This window comes from Temnothorax americanus, unplaced genomic scaffold, assembly GCF_048541705.1.
Source record: "Temnothorax americanus isolate GAGA-0224 unplaced genomic scaffold, ASM4854170v1 Scaffold19, whole genome shotgun sequence".
NCBI lineage: Eukaryota > Metazoa > Arthropoda > Insecta > Hymenoptera > Formicidae > Temnothorax > Temnothorax americanus.
This window is the reverse complement of record NW_027509329.1, coordinates 217065-241967: the sequence shown is the minus strand read 5'-3', so window position 1 is coordinate 241967 and position 24903 is coordinate 217065. Positions and strand designations below refer to the sequence as shown.

The following is a 24903-nucleotide window of genomic DNA, read 5'->3' as shown; positions in this document are numbered from 1 at the left end:
TATTATACCTATAATAAACTAAAATAAAAAATAAAGAAAGAAGATACATAATTCATAATTAAACTAAATTTGAACTTTTAAATACGTGAAATAATCGTTAACGATATTTTGTATAGACAGTATAGGTATATCATTAATTTTGTATGACGACAATGTGGATTATAAATTCGCATTCGCAGTAAGACATACTACGACGGATAACTTTTGACAAATGTCTAAAACTATTAACTTTAAACGCGTGTCCATGTTAAACAATACAATTTTTTTGATTAATCAATTTCTATCGTAATGACGCCGCCGTCTCGTTCGCCGTACAACATAACGCATTAGTCTCATGTTGCATGCGGAACCGTTGCACCTGCACACGGTAATATTTACGGGGAAGATACGAACACCGAGCGCGGCGATCGTTGGTTTTTCTCATGAGTCATCGCGAAACCCCCCATCATATTTTCGAACAACGAGCCGGCGGTGTAAGCGTACACGCGTGTAAGCACACCCTTCGCCCTCTCCCCTTCTCTCTCTTTAGCTCCCCTCGTCCACCTCATTTTTTTCTCGTGTCCACTATGCGCCGCGTAACGCACGCGGCGGCGGAGCGCACCGTGCGTACGTATACGCAACAATAAACGTAACACGACGTGGATAGAGCGCCACCCTCGCGCCACGCCGACGCAACCTGCGTGGAACTCGAACATTACCAAGCAATGCGGTCGTGGTAGGTCATGTGCCAAGTATGAGTACGCCGTATTACGTATCCGCGTGTGCGTATATACGCGTCCCGTATATCGTACATATCGTTTCGCACACAAGCCAGACACACGCGCACACATACACACTCGCGCGCGCGATGCGCTCCGGACACCGCCGCATGCACCTCCGCACATTCTTTCGCGATGCACGTGTTGCAGTCGCGTTGCTCGAGCGCTTTCTCCGTCGCGCTTACCACCGTCTCCCTTCGCGTTCACCGGAGTCTCGTATACGTGCGTACATAAGCAAACCTGTTGTTACCGCTCCTCCCCGACGTTATCTCTCTCACGCATCGGGCGCCGATTTTTATAGGCGAGGTGATTCACGAGGCAAGTTCATCAAGTCTCTTTCCCCGCTCTTCCGCGGGCGCATCATGCGCTTTCACGGGGATTAGGGGGACGCGCGGGTGTTTCTCCCCCTCTTACTTCTATCTGTACTTCCTACGTATGTCAGTGGCGTAAGCGAAGGGTGCTCGCACGATTTCGAGCCTCTCTCACCGCAACGACCGTAAATCGCGTCTCGTGAAACCAAGCGGGAAAGCTGCTTCTCGGCTCCGCTACGGAGGACATACTTTAGGTGCATTACACTCCATTCATGCGCGCATTGAACGTTATAACTGTATATTTGAGTTCAACTCGAGAGATCCAATAGCTTTACATTACTTTGGTATCTTCCTCGATAGAGAAAAGAACTTACATATTAGAGAATTAAGTGAGCAGGAATACATACATAAAAAAAAATACAGAAAAGATTGCACATGTGTTTGATTGAATCTTCTTTTAAATATTTTAAAATTGTTGTCAAATTTAATTAAATATAAAAATTTGACAATTCTTTTGAAACAGATGGTTTTCAAAGTACATTATCATAATACAATTTTTAAATGCTATCACAAAATGTATTGTTATTGGAAAAATGTTGATAAAGATTTAAGCAAGTAAATACAGTGGTTAACAATGGCTATTTTCACTCTCACTATAACACTGAAATTTATGAGCTCTGTCTTCTTAAAACATGTCCCATATGATCTTCACAGTCGAGCCTGTTCTCTGATTACGCTGTTGCCTGACGTATATCCTTGTGTTTAGTTCTCTATCAGCAACCTCACGCGCTATATCAGTAACGTTTCCGCATGCGTATGTATGTGTTCAATAATTTGAACACACTAGAACTTTGCAGTGTAAATGTACGCTGAACCAAAAAGACGAGGAAAAAGAGAGAGAGATGGAGGGAGAGAGAGAAGCTGCATCGTTATCTTCGGGCCTAAATCGAACACGGATGAAATTCCGAGAGTCATACAAATGGATAACACTACAGGGACGTCCGCAGCTTCCTGCGCTGTCGTTGTTGGCGTTCCGATCAGCGAGGACGATCAGCTGTTACGCGATCCACCACCCACACATCCGCGCGCGCGCGACAAGATTCTGTCTCTAACATGACCCAACCGCAACCACGCAAATGGGCGTGTAAGAGGTAGGTAATCAGGACAGTTCTTCTTTGGAAGGTAGTGCCGACGATCGTTACGCTTCTTACGATCTTGATACGTTATTGCAGCTGTGGCGGTATTACTGATGATATCATTTGTCCTTGTTGTCACCGGAGCACAAAATGTAATTTTACAAGCGACTTGGCAGAAATTAATGTGTGAAGATTACGTTAAGAGCATAAACTGACAAATTAAGGCAAAAATAGCCTAAAGTATACGTAGAAATAAAGTATACTTTATTTCTTCTTTGCATTCTTCTGTTTTAATTCCACAATATCATATTATTATATTATAATGTTGTGTTAAGTTATAACAAATGCAAATTGTTATCTCTATAACATCTATTTACTGAAGAATTTAAGACAAAAAATTAATCTAAAACTAAACTTTCAAAAAATTAGACTAATTGTAAAATTAATTAGTAGAATATTTTATAATGCTTTATAATTAATTTTCGATTAAGCGACGCGACAACGCCAAGTAGAACACAGCGCAATTGCGCAATATCAAGATGCGTAAATTAGATGCGTAAACGCGATAAATATCTGACAACATCCTTTTATGGTTATCGTAAAAATAAGATGTAACACCTTTCAGTTGTAACTGTGCGAAAACATGGACAGTGTTGTTTCATAATGTTTACGATGACGCGAAGCAGTTAGTGCGAATCGAAAAATATGATGGGTTTCTCTACTCTTGTTCTTAATGAGATAATTTATATGCGCGAAGCTGTATGGTGTCGGGGTAGAATTTGAAACTTTAAACATTATCATAAAAGTATCGAGTCTCGGAGCGACGGAATTAAAATTATAGAGACCAAGGACTCTGACCTACTTCTCATACAGAGCACTCATAAAATATTACGTCTATATTTAAGTTCTCGAACCATTAAAGTAGTATAGTTACAACAGAGAGACTCAGTAAAAGAAAATAACATATTTTGGTAAGGAAATATCAAACTTTTAATCGCCATTTTTAGTGACAAATTTTTTTAACAATTCGATATCCAATTTTTTCTTGATAAATATGCTATAAAATGCCGCTAGTGTCTTGTACCTAGTAATAAAAATTAGATTTTTTACATAATTTTACTACAAAGAAATACATATTTCAAATTTATAAAGCCTTATTAAGTTTCATGATTAAACCATGACAAACTGTAAAATGTTAAAAAATAATAAATGGTTTTTTCTCCCTTCTTTTCTGTCTTTCTATCTTTCGTTCTGCGACCTTGCACGCAAACTAACCATAAATGAGAGAATCATAATGAAATTAATGTATTATCCTTGCCCGTCCCTAAACCGGCCTGATCCCGATCAAGATCACTGGTCGAATTTATGAAGCACCCCACCCACCTTAATACCTCCAGCAGCGGAACAACAGAAGCAACGGCAGCAGCGGAGGGCCCATGGTCACCGCGTAATTCACGCGGGGGAAAACGTGCGCGCGGCGATTCGATCGCATTCGGCTGGCATTAAAGGCGAAAGGCGAGCGAAATAAAAAGTCTCGGAGTCAAGAGCGCACAAGAGTGAAAAGAATAAGGGCGCCGTGAGCCCTGCGGTAGCGTATAAATGTATAGCGAGCATAGAAGGGGTCCGTGGCTGGGCGTTCTTTGCGAGATGGTCGATCGCTCCGCGGCGCGGAATCAATATTGTTGGATTGCTTCGATAACGCCTCGTAAATATAATAAAGCCCTCCAACCCCTCCCCGTACCCTTGCCCCACGTAGCGTCTCTCGCGCAAAGCAGAGCTGCCTAAGAGAAGAGATAATGGTCGGAGCCCGTGGGCACCCAGTGGGCCGGTTGGAGGGGACACGTTGGTTAGGGCCCCACAACCCTCCTTCGCCCTCGTCTCTCGCTCTACCACATCGCTTCTCGCTTCTCCTCTCTCCTTCTCTCCCTGCCTGTTTTACTCCCCTCTCCGTCTGCCCCACGATCCCTCACCACGACGCCGCGACGCGTCGCGGGGCAGACCTGCCGGGCACCAGCCAGAAGAGTCGACTCAGTGAGTTTCAGCCCGAGCCGGCGAACGCTTGGCTCTCTCTCCCACGGCGCGGTCGCCCGTATCGTTCCGTTCCCCGAGAACGTCCGTGGCGATCCCCGAACACCTCTTGGCGGCTGTGTGTGTGGTCCCGGCCTTTTTTTCTCAGCCGCGGTGTGTTCCGTGCGGGCCCGATAACGGGGACGACGTCAAGCATCTACGACCGTCGTTCGGGCGACAGCTTTTGTGGAGCGACTTATTCACGAAGCCGGCCAAGTGAACTGACTCCGATTTCGCGGGCGTCTCGTAGTCGCGGAGTCGGGTGACCGCGGATGATTAAGGCCGACGTAAGATCTTTAGAGGGCGACTCGAGTTTCGAGGGCAAAGTGCACTCGCGATTCCGGTGGCCGGACCATCGTCTGTTCGCGAGTCTCTCCGAAAGCGAGTGTGGAGACTTCGACGACCGATACGGAGGATGTCACGCTCCGTGGACCACCCCGGCTGCCGCGGCCGTCGTCGTGTCGCGGTGGCGACGACCCTCCCGGCGATCTTGCGGTGAGCATCGCGTGTGCGTGTTCCCTCATTGTGCCGTATACCGACGTGGAACGACGTAGAGAAGCGAACGTGGTGTGACTCTCGGTGAGTGTCATTGGCGAGTCAATGAGGCCCCAGAGACGACGGAACGAAGCGCAACCGATGTGGTCTTTGCGGCGAGATTGACCGGTTTCTTTGAGTGATGATCGCGGAAGGAAGAAGATCTCGATGTTGTTGCTGAGCCGATCAGCGTGTGATTTACCCGAGGAAGAGTATCGCGTGAATATTGCGAGCACGGAGCGCGTTTCCTACGAGTGACAGTATACGTCGCTTGATGTGCGTTGCCTCCTTTATCTACATTTTCGACGTTCATGGAAATTTGTGCCAATCACGGATTAATGCATGTCGGAAATTGCAGTATGGAGGACATAAGTGTGAGTATTACACGTTGCCGCTGGTCTACGTAAAAGCGGAAATGGGATTTACGAGTCTTATCCGCCGCTCCCATCCGTCGCGAAAATTAATTGCATCAGTTCCTTTGGATATGATTCACGGTAGCACGCACCGACGCTCCACGATACTTGGTGAGCGCGTATGTGGCATCTCTTGGAATCCTATCAAATTTATCGCGAAAACGAGTAGCGTATCGAGCAGCATCTATATATCTATATATATTGTTTCGCTATATATTCTTGTTTTCAAGCCTGATTTAAACATTGTTTTATTATTCATATTCGGACGGTGTGAATATTTTTTTCGTTTCCTACTATCGTTTAATTTTTGGCTCACTAGTGTTTTCAAAAAGTTCTTTTTTTTATTTATATGATCACGGGAGTTTTAATAAACGTTAATTAAATCTCACTAAACGTAAACCAATTCATGAGAACGGATAGAAAAACAAATAATGTGCGGTATGAATTCTAAACTCAATGCCGAATCGCTTGTCGCTGCCGCGCCAAAGGTGCCGTTGTAAAAATCGCAAAACGACGAATTGAAGTATGAGAAATGAGAAATTCGTCTACTTGGCCAAAAGTATCTCGAGATGGATCACCGTCGACGCGCCTGACAGCCGGTGTATTAAGGCAGCGACAGACAAATTTCCGCCGGCGAGGCGCAAAAAACGGCCTTCTCGCGGAGACGAGGATGGATTCGGTCGCGCTCGTTGCACCCCGGTCGATTAGTCTCGGGAGACACGGCAGCCGGTGTCCGGATCGCCATCGTCCAGAGGCCGCGTGCACGCGAAGGAGAGGCGCAACGCCGAGCGCGCGCGTTCCCTCGCGCCGCGCCGTGGACGGCGGAGCTTATTAGTTCGCATTGGCCGACTCTCACGCGTCTACCATCGCGGGACAATGCGCCCGGGGATTGCACATTGTTGTTTATATTTACGCGTCGCGGCATAAATCTTCGTTTAAGTCGCATTCAGCCGCGGCGTACTGCTGAGAGCATGGGCGCGCGCACACATTCGCACACATCGGCTGCGAACGCGAGCGCGCACGGTTCGTCACGGATAACGCGCGGTCTTCATTAAACTTAACTTCTTTGCGTGCCGACCGGCCATTAAGGACGGAGGACCGGCCTACGACTAATTTGTACTGTAAATGAGATCTCGAGGATCGTTACCCGCGTGAAACAACGTCATTCTAACGGTCGGAGCCCTCTTCTACGTGATTATCGCTTTTGGCTGACGAATGGGTGAATTGCTAAACACTACTTGACATTTATTTCTGTCGTTAGTTCCTTTATAATTTGCTTCCGTAATGCCATGTGCAGGTGCGAAATAATTGATTTTATCAACTACCATGAAATTTATCACATGAGATTATGTTTTAAGATTGTTTTGGAATTTGATAATGATATACTATAAATATTTACAGAAAATTAATATACTGCACAACGTAAAATATCTCTTTTAATCAAATAGTGATATGTGATTTGTAGTTATTTTCCGCCAAGTATTTTATCATTTTCAAATGTTTTTCTAAATAAATAAGTAATAGACTGTTCGATAATAATTGAAAGAATGATGACTATATCAATTTAATTTATCCAATCTACGCAAACTTTTCGCTGATCGGATGTATGAGATTTTCAAAAATTCGTTAATAATTTAGAAAATAAATAAACCGTAGCGAGAAACTAGAAACAGTGTTTGATTATTTGAACGGTTTAATATAGCAGACGTTCATGTCTAATCTGTTATATAGTACAGTGTGTTGTATCCGGCGTAGTATTCAACGTATTAATGACGCACAAACACACTTCCGATCGAGACAATGGCTCTGTCTATCTCCGTACCTCCGTCTAGCGAATAATGTTTCCGAGATTAAGACATTATTTGCGAGATACACTTACATCGTGTGGCATTCTCTCTGTATGGTAATGACGGCGTACCGCTTTCGGGATTGTCTATGCGTGCGCGAAAGAGAGACGGGCTGTGATGACTACCTTGGATTTGCGCTGAAGCAATTTTCACCGGCTAACTGACCTACCTGCTTATACGTGCCGCGATCAAGACCGCCCATCCGCGGCGGAGCATTTATATCGCTGTAGCGGCCAAGAAGTACGGACGTACGTATAATATTTTGCCTAGGCACGAGCACCGCTCGGGATATATAGCTATCGGTAAATTACGGCCATTAAATTATGAATATAGCGGCGTGCGCGTTTTACGAGAATTATTTTGCCATGTAAAGGGGAATTTATTCCCCGCGCGAACATTAATTCTTCGTGCGGGTAAATGGTATGGTGAAGTGCTGAGATGCGAACCTTGCGAATCGATCGCGGATCGAAATCACGCCGCAACGTCAACAGGTACACGTATAGCCTCGACATTTTTCAATGCGCGATTGACAGACGCGATTTCAATGCGTTTAATTTGCGCCGTTAAATGCCGGCTTGATTTGAACGCAGCTATTGTTGCTAATTAGAAAATATGCGCTGCGAGAAACGCGATTATAATCGTCTTCAAAGTTTACGATTACATAAGTACATTGAATGGCACATTGAGTCAAGAATGTCATAAATGATACATGTCGATTATAAATTATTGTAATATGCCAGCGTGCCATAGGTAGCAATGATGCGAATATAATCACATTCATTAATAAAATAATAGCGATATAAAATTAATGTAGCTTTTTTTCTTTAAAAAAGACATGAATCGCAAATACATTAGTGAAATTCTACTTGCGATATTAAACTTCAAATTGAGGTATACGGTTATTTAATATTTCTTTAAACGGTAAATGCGTTCTCACAGAGACCGGCACATTTGACCAGATCTATCAACACTATGCTTTAAACAGTTAGATGATTCTGCTACAACCGGTTACTCGACGCCATACACTACGTAATCTTCTCGTTTTTCCCGAAGAAAATTGTGGCGTATCGTATGGCTTCGATTACCTGCTGCCTATACAAACACCTGAAGTGTACATACATATGAGCCCTTAGGACGATGCCCGAAGATGAAGAGTCTACAAAAGATCTGATGCAAATACATAAATTTAGCGTTGCTATACAGATATTGCGAATTCGATAATTCCTTCTCCCTGGCTTTGGATTAACAAAGCTTTTTTTCTGAACTCACGATCAACAGCTTTCAGTCTAATGTTTTAAAAAACACGAATAAAAAACGCGGAACTGATTAAACGACACAGATGTTTGCACACATATAAAAACAATAGATTTGTTTTTTCAATACATCTTCTTAAAACTACAGAACTTAATAGCATAATATCGAAACCTCTATAAATCAAGGAAGAAAAATTTGTATATTATTAAAATGTATTCTGGGTGTATTTTGTATTTTTGTTCTGGATTTTAATTCAAACATCTTTTAGCACATATTGTCCCCTTTCCTTCACGGTCATGCTGCATGCAGTTTTTTTTTTCTCGCTTGCTCTCCTCACCTCCGTGTCTCGCCACATTCGGAATTCAGACAGGGAGAGAGGGAGGCCCTCTCACACACACGATTATCAAAGGGGAGGAGTCGGTGGCGCGAGGAAACAGCGTCAGTGGTCTTCGCGCCAGATAAATCTACGTCGCGATCTGCGTTCAAGAACGTCGTTATCTGCGTGTGTATACGCGCGCTCGCGCACCTGCAGGCCTCGCATGTGCGTGCCCGTTGTACAGGAGCGGGCTATCGTCCATCGCGATGGAGGTTTCCGAGGGTACGTCGGACTTAACGATCAGAAGAGGCGTATGGACCAGCTGTTACTGATATCACCCTAACTCGAGTTTTGTTTTTCACGACAAAATGAGCTGATGAATTATGGCAATGTTTATAATGTGAGCCTATTTCGTTGGAGAAAAGAGCTGTGGTAGATTACGAAGATAAATCTAATGGTCAACATTAACTGGTTTACATTTAAGTGTTGTAAATACGATTATACTGAATATAAATTTACGAACGCACGATAATGTAACGAGAATCATTAAATTATAAAAGGAATAATAAGTAAAAAGAACAACTATTGACACATCTAGGTTACAGCAGCGAAAGTAGAAATACGAGCGATGCAGAAGTCGCTTTCGTCAGGAGAGCAACTCTCATAAATAATGTATTTTCTGACACACGCGTAATCGATGCACCTGTGCGCGCGCAAAACTCGTTGCGCGCTACTCCTGTCATCCGATTCGATTACCGTAACAACCGGATTTCTGCATGATTGTCGAGAAATATATATGTATGCCGACAGGGTGACTTCTGCGTCAACTTGACGCACGAGAATCAACGAGTCGGAAACCCAAGCGCGTACACCTACCGCTTCTCATAGCCTATCGCCGGAGGAGTACACGAATCACCTGCTTATCTAATTGCCGTCAAGGCTACGCGAGTACATGTTCGCTCTCGAGCACGCGTATCGCATCTTATTAGGGTCGTTGCGATCTTGTAAATTGCTTCTCGCGTTAGATTAAAATAGAGACCTTCCTCGGATTTTGCGACAAAAAAAATAAAAGCTTTGCTTACTCAGAATCTTATAAAACGAACGTCGTGGTTTCTGAATTGTATTGAAATAAAAAATACAACCGCGCAAACGTACAGTACCCTTAGTCCCTCCGCTATGACGTCGATCATAAAACCGTACTTCGTTCGATACTTTTCACGCATCTGTTGTTTTCCTGCGAACACTGAACGCCGCGCGTGTCCATATCGAACGGAAGCCTGCGAACCGCAGACATATTTCATCCTCCTACCACGCTTGCAAGACGTTTTTACGCTGTCAGCTGTTACGTTTTCCTGGTAGCGGGCGGGGTCTAAGTTTGGGAAACTATCGACTGTGGGAGGAACAGGGACAATGAAAAGTGAGTCATCGGTAAAATGTGCAACTCGGCCCGACGAGTACTCAAGTTTCCTCCCTTGGGGACTCGAGCTAATTGGCAGTTACTTTCCATCCGATGTCTACCGGCGTTGGCGTTATACGCAGTAGGCGCGCATGCATATGTATGCATCGCGACGTAGCTTCCCTGGAAATTCTTGCCGCGCGGATTTACGCGATAGGATGCCCCCGCGACCCTGGGTTAGCAACGACGAGAAAGGCGAAGCACGGCGCGAGAGACCTTGTTCTGGGTTTCTTAACAGCGGGACTCCGTACGACGGGGAGTAAGAACGGCGAAGTATTTACAGTTTACACCCCATTCGTTGCGTAAATGATCGCTCGCGCTTAGGTCTTGCCGAGAATGAAAATTACCCCGCGTTTAAGGCCGTATAAAGATCGCGCGGCGTAAAACGTACGCAGATGACATAACGAAGACATGCCGCATCCTGAATTACTTCCAACGCTCAGTGAATAACAGTAATAGAATTATATTACGATTATTCGTCGTTTTGAAGTAAACGCAAGGAGACGTCAAACTTGTCAAGAGGATAAAAAAAAAAACGTAAAACGACGTCTGATTGTCTAAACCGCCATGTCAACGTCAATATCGTTAATCGAATCGTACATAACCGATCACTCGTCGAAACTCGTAAAACTGACAGGATCGTAAACATTAAGCGCGAGCAATAAATTTTGCAAACTGCGCCGCATATTCATATCCATCACGCAGTACCGTTCGAAATTCTTTCCGCGCGGTTGATGGCGTTACACGACTGCTGATCATCGCAAGAAGAATGTCCCTATAAGACGGAATCCGGAGGCAAGAAGTCTCATTACCTTCTTCTCGAAATTTATCTTCCTCGTACGAGACAGCGCGGTCGATGCCACCGGATCGGATCGTCCGGCGTATTACGCGAATACTTATTCGCGTCGTTATCGGTGCTTAATCATCGGCGGAAAAACGGCTGACCACGCCGCGCCTTCTACCCAGCACCTCGACGACGGTAATCGCGGGTGACTTTACTGTATTTCGCCGCCTGGAAATGGAAACACGCCGTTTATCGCAGCCCTCTCAAGACTTCGACGTTGAGTATCTCTCGTCCCTTAATTAGCGAGCGGGATCCGCCGCGGATTCGAGCGACACAAGGGAAGGAAGAATCAGCGGAAGGATGCGATTTAGCAGGACTTCCCTCCCTTCTCTCTCTTTCTTTTTTTCTCCCTTTCTCTCTCTCTCTCCTCGCAGGAGGCGAGATGCGCAGCGAATCATGCATTATGTATAATACGGACATACACCGGGTACCGAACGCCTAGGTATATTTCCCCGACGCAAGTAACGCGCCGCGCAGCGTCAGTACCTGTATTTATAGAGGTACGCAAATTGGCTGCAACCGCCGCGTCGAAGCAGCAACGCGAATGCCTCGTCGGCGCGGAATATGCAAGCCGTCGTCATGAAATCGTCGAGCGGCTTGCTGCGCTCGTCGCGTCTCCCGCCGCGTCTCGGCCGAATAATTATAATTGTTAATCGCTAATCGTTGAGAGTGCGTGAACAAGGAAATCACAGAAGCGCTAATCTCGACGTTATACATTTATGATCTCCCTCGCTGCGATATCGTGCAATTATCAATCATTAGGAAGTTTCGCATTCGGTATTACGAGCTTTCTTAGAATTAGAATAATTTTGTATTAACATCGTTATTTTATTTCCCATGAGATGATGGTTTCTCTCAGAAAACTTCTCCGTTTTCTAGAAGTGGATGAATCAACGATATCGTACACAATTTCAGAAATAATTGGCACTTTTGTTTAATAATAATATATCAAGAAGAGTTGAGATTAATAAGTAAAGTTTACAAACACTTCACTTCTCTATAATTTTTAGACAAAATTAATAATACAAGAGGGCAACATATATAATACTTTTAACGAAATATTTAACAATTATTGAATAATAAGAGTCGAATATTTCCTACGTGATCAATAACTAATAAAATTGTTCATGTTAATATGTTTAATTTAAGTCAGCAATTCCGAATACACATCGATGTTGTAATTATTCCGATATATATGGAGTTGATATCAGCTAATCGAAATTCTTGCCGAAATGGATGTGAGCTATTATATTAATTATCACATGTATAGTATATAGTATGCAAGATATATGCATCATGTGTTGCGTGTGTTTTAAAAACTAGTGTTTACATTAATTCGTACGTAGCGTCACGCGAGGTAAAGCCATATAATATGCCGTGGCGCCAAAGAAGTATTAACTGGATTTCAAATTGGGCGAATAAAACAAGGTTAAATAATTTCGCCAGGTTGAATGTATCGCGTGTTACAATGCAGCAGTGTAGTCCGAAAAGAAAAAAGGAAGAATGTTCACGTTGCTCGTTTCTTCCGCCAGAAAAATATAGCCATCCGATACCTGCACGAAAAGTTCTCGTAATCAACACGTCATACTTCAGCCTTCGGTAACGATCCATTTATGGAATTATGGAAATTTTCTCATTCGGCGGCTATGTATGTAATAAACGTAAAGAAAACTTTTGTGCATGGACATGACATTCTATCTGGTACGCAATTTCGTCGTTTAAATGTTCGTGTTTTCCGACACGCGACTCTTCTTACAGCATAAATTCTTTGTATAAATGGATGTATCGAATTCTGTTATGGCGCATATTGTCATCCCACGAAATAGCTTTGATGTACCATTGATAGTTAACTGCTTATGGTAAGCGCGAATTATTATCGTGAACACAAACGGCGATAAATTCACGGAAGATTTAGGAAAAATTGCGAAATAAGACTCCATTGTTATTGTTTCACTCCGGGCGAAAACCTACTTCAACCTATTCAGCTTACAGATCATAATTTCTCACGCATTGAGTAACATCCGTGAATATTCACCGCGCACCTGAGTGTTTCTCACATGGCGATGTTTCATTGTATCTCCGGCAAGAGTACACATACGGAAACGCACATGTATAAACGCATTTGAATGTATCATAGATAGTGCGATGGCATGAAATGCGAAAGTATACGAGACGGAGATTTTGCTATCTAATTATATAATAGCAACATCATTTATAATCACGTGATTAATAATATTATTTTACAAATTTGCTAAGTAAATAAAAGGCGCTAAAAACATTTTAAGTAATATTTTTCATTATCTCGTGCTACAAAAATTTCTATTGTGATTACAAAAATTTGATGTCGGTCTATAAAACTTTTACAGAGTTAAAAATCTATATTATACTCGTACTCTCTTAACTTGATAAATTTTACATTTTACCTTTTTATGTTTTACTTTACGTAACATGATATTCCCATTTCCGATAGTGTTGATAAAGTTAAGATTGAGGTGACGATTAGCAATCTGTCGCGAATCATACCATAGCGTTATCGCGTATCCAATTTTCCATCAACAATTCCGCATCGCTCAATCAAGTCTATAGCATGTTCCGGACGTGCATGCACTAGATTGAGTGCACATGTGCAAGGCGATACTCGTCAAGGTTAAACGTTAATTGACCGTCGCGAGCACGATATGCGATCGGCATCAAAACGACGTGGAATTATTAGCTATATCGAGTATGAAATTAAGACGTAGACTGAGAGCTCACTCTCTTTATTTTCTCTCCCTTTCTCCGCCCCCTTTCTCTCTCTTTCCCTCTCTCTTTGCCGTAACTCTTGGTACATGCGTAACCCTGTATTAGGGCCGTTATGTGCATAAATTCTCTTTCTCTCTCCCTCTCACAATCGATATACGACTCACCGAAGTCGGCAGACCCTGAAGTCACGGTAAGCACGCGGCATAAATAAGAAGTAACTTCGCCTTCTCGTCCCCCCCGCCTCGATTTGCTTACCGCACCTTCCTCTCGCACACGTACATACGCTCGTAGATACGCGAACGTCGTGATTCAACCCTTGGCTCACTATCGTGACGATAAATGCCCTGGCAAAGACCCTGCCCTTTACTTCGTTAACCTCTGGCACAAGTATTGGCCGAGGCGAGTAAGTAAGATGCAACGTGGAACAGAGACGATAACTATATCGTTGATGAAAAATAACATTTCAATGTTTCTACGCTTGCGAAGTTACGAACTGATGATAAACGCGTTATAAATGCACAAAAATTTTAGTATGCTTCGATTATATTGTGGCAAAAAATTAGTTAATCGTACACGAGATTATTACTGAAAGATTCCGAACAGGCAATAACAGATATGTTCCAGAAAGTTATTCATAAGAAGCAGAAATGGAAATTTTGTCTGAAATCGTCGACACACCCGTGCCCCGCGCGCTTTACGATCGCGTTGATACAAGAATATCTCGACCGGTACATCCAGAGCGCTCTCGCAAAGCTGTTGCTCGAGGAGGCCGGATTTTCCTCCGACCGTCGTAAGTAAGTACGTCGTATACGAGAGAGTTACGTGGCTCGCGGCATCAATCAGGGAGAGAAAGAGGAAAACGGCGCGGCATTCCACGGTCGTATCGCGAGGCCGGCACGGCGCGGCGGCCGCAGGGTGGCCGGTGCTCCTCTCGCTCGAGGTAGCCCTTGGCCCGGCTTAACTAACGCCTAACTCGACTTAAGTACGAGCCGGCTCGCATAAGTGCAGGCGGGCGTTTGGTTGTGCCTCGCCCCTGACATAAGGAAGTCTCTCGACGGTGCGCGAGCCGGTGTGGCGCGTTGCTAATCGCTTTACACGAAGAAATCAAACGGTGCAACCGCGCCGCCGCCGCCATCCTCGGTGCCGGGGCGCTGCCGCTAATTTTCCCCTCATTACAGTTCGATGCGTTCTACGGGGCCGCTCGCCGCCGCGCCGCGCGTTGCGAAACTCGTTAGTGCAATTGCGAGCCGGGAGAATCGCGGCTCGCGAACGCTCCGGGCGGGACGCCCACGTGCGTAATGGCTGGCGCGGAGTCAAGGCTGTGTCAAGTGCGGCTTTGAAAAGGAGAGACCGGACTCTGTATCGGCGAGACTCGGACTCATTGTCGAGGATCAATATACATCAGATATATGAACGGAGATCGGCATGGACGCGAGGCGCCAATCCACTGACGCGACTTTATGGCGTCGTTTAGGTTACGGCGGGCGAATGATTACGAAGACTTTTGATGAATTCGAAGCAAGACCCGATTCACAGAAATTATTTCAATTTACAACACGTATACGCATAAAATAAATTGTAATTCAATTTATATCTTGTGAATTAGGTCGAACCTACGCAGTATGCGGTACGGATCCACTAATTAAAAGGTATAATCATTAAAGTTATTCAGACAGGTATCGTCAACAAATATTCTGTTCATCAAAATGATAATTCAAGCATCATGATAGGAATATTATACTGAGGCACGACTCGCTGATACGAGCGTCGTGAATCAACTCTTGCAATGTATTATCAAGCCTTGCTAACTTATTTAGTAATTACGGCGGATGATTACAGAGTTTTCGGCGGCGGCAACGTAAGTCGCGAGGGATGAGTTTATCGTCGACTTGGCAGCTTGATAAGTAGGGCATTACCTTCGTGTGGAAGACTCACAAAGATTGATGATCGGCTGCATTTTTTACCGCGCACCTCGGTAATGAGCCTCGGACTGCATTTTAGCGTAGATGACACGCGCGCTCTAATTACATCCATTCTCTATTGCACACGTTGCGCGCGCATAACGCGCACGTCCGAGTGTGATTTATGCCGTAGGGACTCTCTCTCTCTCTCTCTCTCTCTCTCTCTCTTCCTCTACGCCGGAAGATAAGTTAGATGTAATCTGATTTTTAAGCCTGGTAACGCGCAGCCGCACAAGCATTCTCGTACGCAGGTGATGGACGACGTTAATATCATTATTTGTTGCAAATTGCGAGAGCACGTTATTCCGGGGATCGGCCGAACGATTTCTACGGAATTGGCGGGCGCGGAATATTTATCAAATTGTGCGGAAGAGAAACAGCGAAAAGCAGGACAAAAGCGAGAGAGCGTGCGCCGCGATATGCGAACTGTGATTACCGATTTTCATGCGCGTTTATCTGCGAATATCCCTGAGGAAAGGTGAAATCATATACCGACTGGCAATACGCGGTCTGTAGTTCGAAACAAATATCGTACTTGCGAATACATTGCAAAACTCGACGAAATGTTTGATAAAAGCATGTCCTTTCGCATTTGCTTGAAAACGAGAAGCTCTGCTTGCAGAAAAAGCGCGTATCATATTAAGCGTGGAAATTGTTGGTAATAAAGATAAACAGCGTTTCGCCTGATCGGTTTAAGCTGGGTTCAATACTCAATGAGCATCACCGAGAGAGAAAGAGAGAATTTCTAGAAATTACCATTAATTCACTTCATATATTATTGACGGGTTACTTGTTAACCTTTAGAAACCGTAGAAAGACATATAAATAACTCGCACTTTGCAATTTATATTATGTCGCCTCGAATAATTATAACAAAAGCGTGATGTAGAAACTAACTCTGTCCAAATAGTTACCATAAACTGTTAATGCATAATACATAAATTCATTAAAAATTCAAGAACTACAGAATAAAAAAATACAAACCATATGCATTTAATGTTTTTCTCTACATTTTATGACACACGAAAGCTAAAAATACTAAATAAAGCAAGAAAATATTAGTTGTCAACAATGTGTTACGAGGAATTCACTACACTACTATGGATAGGGTTTCGTAACGGCTTATCGTGTACCAACCAAGAGTTAAGATTTGCAACCGGGGGAGGCAAGCAAAACAAAATACCGGTCCGCGACGTGCGAGTCGTGAGAATCGGAATGATTAAGGGGAAGGAAAGCCCGGCGATCGGCAGGCGCGTTATTAAGACGTCGCGGTATCCATTGGCTCCCGATGAAGATGTTCGACGACTAACGAGAACGATGAATACCAGGTTCACCTCGGGCGAGAAGATTGCGGTCGGTGAAGATGGTGGAAGGTGTGCGAGGGGGAAGACGGACGGGGAGGAGGAGGGGAAGGGACCAGCAGGACCACGAAAGCAGAGGGAGAGACGGCCAACAAAGCGCCTGCAATCCACAAGTACCAAAGGCTCAAAATAAATTGCTTGGTGCTTCGTGTCTCGCATGCTCGATCTTCGGGGCAGGAATCATGATACCTGGAGCGAAATCGTGCGGATCGGTAGGCAAATTAGGAGACCGCGCGGACCCCGAAGGCGCGACGGCTTCTAATGGAGACGTTCCAGAGGCGAGGGGAACTGTGAAGAGACGCTGAGAGAGAGAGAGAGAGAGAGAGAGAGAGAGAGAGGGGGGGAGCAGGTGGACAGGGGGAAGAGAGGACACGAGAAGGGGGAGGGAAAAGAAGAGGGAATACAAGGTAGTCCCTCCGGGTGAGAAGACCGCGGTCGTTTTCCCAAGCGAAGTGGAAGAAGAGGATAAAAGGGACCGCTCGCAGAAGACCGATACGGAGAGGGCTGGTGGGGACTGATTCGTAGGTAATTCGTTTCTCCTTTTCGAACCTGTATTTAGGCTCTCCGACGATGTCCCTCTCGCTCTCCCGCGAGTATCTGCTCGCGTGTATGTGCGTGCGCGCGTGAGCAAACGCTCTTTCTCTCTCTTTATTTCTCCTCTCTCGGGTGAAGGCTACTCTTCTTGAGTCTGGCTCGATAATCGATCCAGAAAAAGGTGTAGAGGGACCTTTTTACGATTTATCGAACGTCGTTAAGGTTCCGACAGACTAACAGCTTATTCTGCGCGGTAAAGGAATCGGAATAAACGAATGCGAAAAATATCGCTGAAAATATATTCCCTGAAGCGCGTTCTATCTCATTAATAAAATAACATACCTTTATATATTAGCGTTTCTAAGTTCCCTAACGATATGTCAGACGAAATATTTTATGCGAATCTTGAAGCTTCTTCGCGTTCTACGAGTACATTCACGCTTCGCGGATTCTTTCGTTCGATCGATACGCACTTTCGCAGTTGTTGCTTTCTATTTGTGTTCCCATACGCAATGTACTTGCTTCTATCTTTAAAATCTTACAAACAAAGATGCTACTTCCGCCTTTCTCTCTGAGAAACAATGTAGACGTTCTCTTAGGTATAGGTAGGTAATGTGTTCGTGGTTATGAATGCGGTCGGGACCTGTTGCTAGAAAAATATCGAAAAATTCTCAATCCAATTCAATATAGGATGTGAAAATCGTTCGTAAAGAAAGCTCAATTTTCTCATGTACTATCTCAGTGATCGACAACTCGCCAATTACGATCGTTGAACCGATCAAATCTCATGCTTGGTTGATCTCATATCTTATAAAGTTAAAAAAATTAAACTCATAATCGAGATCGCAAAATTATTATACCGGTATGTATAATTTGTAATCTCAATTTAATATTATAAGTTCAATTTTTTAATTCTATATATGAGATTAATCATATATATGTATATAAATTTATTGACTGTTAAACATTACGTCAAAACTTAGCATATTTTGATTTAATAGAAGATATTAACATTAAATTATTTATTTTTTTATTTAAAATGTCTTTATAAAATCAAACTTGGATTTAAATACTTTTATATATTTAAAGATACTCTACCACGATGAAATAAATTATTGGAATAACATGAAGATATTTAGGATATTATAACATCCATGACAATATATATAATATATGTAGGCGATGCCTTCGAATTTTTATCTGGTGAACATCGTCGTTTCGATGTTTACATTTACACCAGCACGAATCCTTTTTTGGACAGTGCACGTCACCCGAAAAACATGTGCGAAGAAAGCCAGTTAAGATATCGAAGACAGCTGCCGTAATATAAGCAATGTCCATCATGCGCGCCGACCGCTCATAAAAAGGCCTAACTGATCATCGCATCGTGTCGATTTTATTTTCCATAGATGTTTTGACTGAATCTTTCAAATAATATAAAAAAATTTTCAGGCATCAAGACACGCGCATAATAGAGAGACGATATCATTTCTTTGAAGTAATGCGCGTTCGTGGCGCCATAAAAGCACTTTTTAACCCGGAAATGCGCTCGTAAAGTTAATCGGGCCGAAAGGCATCGTAGCATATCTCCGAGTCTAGTTAGCGTTATCAATGATGAAAAAAGTTTCCATTCCACTTGTAAAAAACAGAGATATCGATGGCAACGTGGCATTCTCAAGTGTCTCATGTTCCGTTCCTCCAAGTGGAGCACGGAACATGCACCCAATTCTTCCTTTCTGCGCCGCTCCTTTCTCTCTTCGCGAGCCTTGATTCTAACGAGAGTCCTCTTCTCGCCATCCTCTCGCTGAGAGGCGCAGCGCGCTCGTTTTCGTTTCTAATTTCGGGAATCCACCGCGCACGATAACGGCCGCCATAAAACGGCCGTAAAACGTCAATCGACCACCACCGCCTTCTTATAAACACCGCGGGACCATAAACGCGGAGAAATTATCGTTATTCCCGTAGAATGTTACCGAAGAAGCGCGCGCCAGCGCGCACAAACTTCCCTCGCGGCATCAGCCGGAAGCGACCAGTTGCGGGACTACGCGGTCGTTTAGTTGCGCGGATAACGGTGAGCTCGTGCCAGAATGCAATAGCGGGCGCGCCGACATGCTCCGCAACGCAACGCAGATGCATCCTCCTCCCTTTTCCCCGGCCTCGCCATAAGATGCGTATACATACGTATATAGCATATGGGGATAGAAAATAAAAATCGACGGTGAGAAGAGAGTTCGGGAGAAGAGGGAAATCTGTTCGCACGATATGTGCGAAGCCTCGCGCGGCAGCCAGACCGCAATAAATATCCCATTAGGAACGCTACGTTATAGGTAATATTATGTTAATTGCTGCTGTATACGGTCCCAACCACTGTTGATTAAGCGTATGTATGTGTATGTGTGCTATACCAGCAATATCCCGTCGGCAGCACTGGAAACTTTAGCGATATCGAGAGCTTAATTACCGTCCAGTAACCTCGTCATTATTTTTGAATATCTTTGATTGCGAATAATTGTGGCACCGATACAACGATAGAAATCTGCAGATAATTTTCATATTCGCCCAATTTCTATGTAATCCGCGTATTGATGGAAGAACCTTTCATTAGTTTATACATATAGATCAAACCTTTACAACATAAATTATATGGGCTTCTTTTTAAACCCAATATTATTAATAACACTATGATATTATATATGGTGTTATATAATGCCAGTTAATTGATGTTGCTGCAATCTTTAAGTGCTCTTCAGAGACTGCTACGTACTAGCGTACGTTGACCCGATATTTAATGCACCTACTTCATATTTCACCGGATCATCCCGTAACAAATTTCTCGCAAAAATTGATGTAGTCGACACTCGGCGACTTGTCGACGCCATGGAATAATAAAGATATCCTTATATTCATCTGGAACCCCCGTGTAACGAAACGGAGATTTCATGAATAAGAAGACTCTAATTTGAACAGTGGTCTTAAAGTTTCATAAAGTACATAAGATCTCGATCGCGTCTTCTCAGAGCGTCCTGGCGGCGCGAGAGAGTGCCCGAGAAAGAGAGGAAGAAGATCGTGGATGGGAAGAGAAGGAGACAGCAGGTTTACGGAGAATCCCGTTATCGGCGACATTCGAGGATGGCCGGAGCAACATACATGGGACCCCGCCGAGGTCCACAGGGGATTCCTAATTCCCATGCAAATAAGCCAATTTATTTTGGTGAGCCAACTTCGAACGATTAGGCTAATATCGCTTCGTCCCGCATCAGCGGACTCGCATTCTGGAGAACGTTCGATGCTCGTAAAGTCGTGTCCCCGACTGCGACTTTAATTCGCGACTTCCCTTCCGACACCGAGCCAGGCGCTGGTGGTCTCATTCTGATTAACAGTCGTTTCGACCGTAAATCGCAGGAAATCTTCACGATCGCCGCCTGATCACAGGCCGCAAATGTTTTTCGCCTCCGGGAAATCGCCGTGCAATTACTCAAGCAGCAAAGAGCGATCTTAAGGACTCGATTTTCTCGCGTCTCATGGACTGGCAAGCTCATATGAAGTCATTTGGCGAACATAAATTATCGATGCCAATCGCACAGACTTGAAATTACGCCAAGTTATATTTAATTAAGTAATTAAATTATTCCAGAGATTCTTTAAGTTACATGCACGGAGAACACTGTCATATATTCGTAACTCTGCATTTGCGTTCTTAATCATCCGATTTAAAAATTTATCACTCATTAATCTAGATATATAAAAATGAGAAACCTCGTTCAATGAACTTGTTATTTTTGAGATTCTTTGAGTTATATGCACGGAAAACACTGTCACATTCGTAACTCTACATTTGCGTTCTTAATCATCCGATTTAAAAATATATCTCTTATTAATTTAAATATATAAAAACGAGAAACCTCTCGTTTAATTAACTTGTTATTTTATTCAGTAAAAGAACTTATTGTTATTATTTATCCCGTACGACAGATATGTAGACGTTCTTGTAATCTCGAGGCGTTGAATATTTATAATCGCGTTCTAATCTAGTTTCACGAACGCTCGTCGTCCGTGCCACCGGCCGACAAAGTCCAAATCATTATGTCCAGCCCACGCATTCTTTCCGCGGCGGTCCTGGCCCCGTCTCAGCTTCTCTTTTTGATCGTGGTGTCGGTCTGAGGCGGGAGATCCCGTGAGAAGAAGGGAGAACGGTCAGCGAGAGGAAGAAGCAGAGAAAGAGAGAAAGAGAGAAAACGGTTGGTTATACCCCGACTACACCGGCGGTCGAGGTGGTCCAAGCTCTGCTGGTGGCCTGCTCTCGCACTTACACACTCGATCACACATTCGATCTTGGATCGCGAAGCTCTGCGAAAGACTTGAGACTCCTCTCGTCACCGGTTACGTGGAAAGAATCTGAAGTCTTTGTAAGGGAAATTCTAGAAACAAAGACCCCCTAAGATCTATTGTAGTCAAATAAAAGTGTGTTCTAAATTAAATTTAGGAGTTGATGCAAGTGTGGTTTACTTCAATAATAATTTACCTCGATAATAATTTTGCCCATAAAAGTATGTTTTCAATCTTGAATCTAGCAGTTAATCTATAAAGACAAAATAAACTATAAAGAACAGTTAATTTACGTAAAGATAAAATAAACTACACGCGCCTGCAGACGAAAGCAACATTCTTTGGAAATTGAATTATTTTAATTAATTCCAGATTACTTCGAAAAAAAATATAAATATAAGTATTGACGTCGGATCTAAATTTAATAGAATTATTCTCGAAATTCAAATAAAAATGTCCAACGGTTAGTTCGTTTTACATAGTAACGAGAAACGTATAGTAAATTATCCGACAAATATCTGACCTACACAGAAATATAAATACCGGAGCCGCGGTAAGAAAAGTAAAGAAGTAATTCCGAGGCAACTCCGAATCGTTCAGGATAGCTGGATGATTCCTACATTCGCTTATCTCTCGATGATATCGAGACAAGGGAGAACGATTAAAACGGTGATATATCGCCATTATATGTACGGCATCTTATGTAAGAACCGAACGCTCTCGACGAGACTATAATTACTAAAATCTAATGAGACTGAAGCTCGTATGATGATCCACTATGAATCGACGTCAAAGTTTCACCTGGATCGTGGTAGATGCGACACGAAAGATTGTAATCTCAGTGAAATCGGGAAAAATGAAAACGCTCGTGTTGCACGAGAGGTACCGGTGTTCGCGCATCGCGGATAGCGATGAGAGTAATTTATACGATGATTTTGCCTGCCGTGGTCGCCGCTGCCCTCTCAGCCGCAATGCGGACTTAATAGAGAAGCGTTTCCATGCGTGGAAACGAGATTGAGATAACGATGATTGCTATACGATCGTGAGGGGAATCACCGCGGTGAGTCGGGAGATGGACTTTAGAAAAAAGAGAAGAGACACTCCGATCGTGATAGCACCTGCGGTTGGCGATACAAGCTACTGACTTTCAGTTCCGTGTTTCGGCCCGCGTGACTCGTACGTACCGAGGAATTAAGATGCCTCCCATTGATACTCGGCCGGTTAATTAAATAGCAAAATCGCGACGGTTACTCGCGGAGGAGCGCGTCCCGAGTCCCAATGCCGCCGCCGTCAGTTCCGCCCCGTTGAATACACAATGTGGAACTCCACGAACGCGCGCCGCGATAAGAAGAAGAACCGTCCGCGAGATTACGCGCGCGCGCTCGGGCAATGATTTACATATACTCGAATCGCTCGTGTGCGAGGGAGCACCGGATGCGTCGCCACGGACCACTGGCTTCGGCTGCTTTCGGTCTGCTCGTCTGTAATTAAATCTCGGCTGCCGTACTCCGAACGACTAATTAGTCCTTCCCTTCTTTCGCTCGGCGTACCGACGTTTTCGAGTGGCGCGAAGTGTAATACCTCGCACGCAACTGATATACGAGTCGTTGACAAGCAAAGCGGAAAATGTTAATTAACGGTGATTACATGAGACATGAAGTTTTGCATGCCGATATAAACTATGAGATATCATATGTATTGCATGAAAATTATATTATACTGATCTAAAGATTTGCATCACTGTGTAATCATAAAACTCATAAATCAATCATAAAACTCAACAAATTGATATTTATTGTTATTAAACAAATAATGAGAAAATTTAACCCCAAAAAATTATATTAATTAATACTATTTATATATTAAATAATAAATTATTCAATATATATTAATATATGTAAAAAATAACGCGACATGATAACATTATGCATAAATTATATACTTCGATTGTGGGACTTTAAGGCAGAGTGGGTTAGTATATCGCTGACCTTTGACATCATCGAAAATCGTCCCCGACGTGAAATCACGGAGCACTCTCGTGGTCCATGGTCGGTGGGTTCGCCTCGGGTATTAGCGACAGATGCATACCCCGAAGAGCCAATTTAACGGTTGCCACAAAAGCGGATCGGAGCGAGAGTGCGGCACGATACGTGTAGCGAGCGCGGAGAGATGCGCGAAGCGAGCAAAAGGAGAGAAGAGCGATAGGGGGAGAACGCGTGTTATGGGCAGGGGGAAGGAGAACGGCATTAAATCTCACCCTCTTCCGACACCGCCGTCCCACCCGACGGACCACGTCGTGTGACGTATATCGGGCTCACAAAGGGCCCCGACCTGATCTGCGACCTACGGAACGGAGAGAGGAGGAAAAAAAAGAGACGTCTGCACGCGGCTTGCGCTATGTGCGTGTGCGCACACGCAGGGTGAAAGACGAGAATCCGCTCTCGCAGTTGACCCACCATGGCTCGATCTTTTGTAACGTCGACGAGCCGTCGCGATCCACGCTTGTCGCCGATGTCTTGGTTCGTGAGTAACATAATAGTACACGCGGAACGACAATAATTTCAGAGATGTTAAACATGTGTCTGTTTCCTGTTTGCCTGATCCTTCGCGCAAAACAAGATATTTACCTCTTAATATTTTATATAATGTTCATTTTACAATATTACGAGAGATGCCATTGAATTATGACTAGTTTCATAAAACGATGCTTCTTAATCGAAATTTCTTCTTCTATCTCGAAAACCCAGAAATGCAAGTGCATTCTCTCCCGACGACATTCATGCTTACGAAGCAAATTACTTTTTTATTATTGTAATAAGTCGCGCACGGTTAGTAATTACTAGTATCGAGATTGTTTTGCGAAAACGACTACTGGAATCGGTCGTTTTTAAGGGACGCGGTTTCAACATGCACCACGATACATTCGCTCGCTGGAGACGGTGCACGCCTCTCCTGGGATTGGCGACGATCGGACGTCGCACACGTACTCGGTGACAAACAGAAAGAAAAGGATCCGCTATTATAGCGATGACAAACAGAAGGC

At 43.8% G+C, this 24903-nt stretch overlaps 2 protein-coding genes across 2 annotated transcripts in view; one reads left to right on the top strand and one right to left on the bottom strand.

Moving 5' to 3' along the window:
* LOC143896604 (L-lactate dehydrogenase) overlaps window positions 1-24903 on the bottom strand; it is a 141986-nt gene that overhangs the window by 71749 nt on the left and 45334 nt on the right. The gene's annotated exons all lie outside the window — the stretch shown is intronic.
* The window catches only part of LOC143896603 (uncharacterized), an 80701-nt gene continuing 60050 nt past the window's right edge, over window positions 4253-24903 (top strand). The window contains exon 1 of the mRNA XM_077404557.1: window positions 4253-5180. Within this exon, the coding sequence (XP_077260683.1) occupies window positions 5118-5180 (63 nt within the window). The 5' untranslated portion in view covers window positions 4253-5117. The remainder of the gene's footprint in view (window positions 5181-24903) is intronic.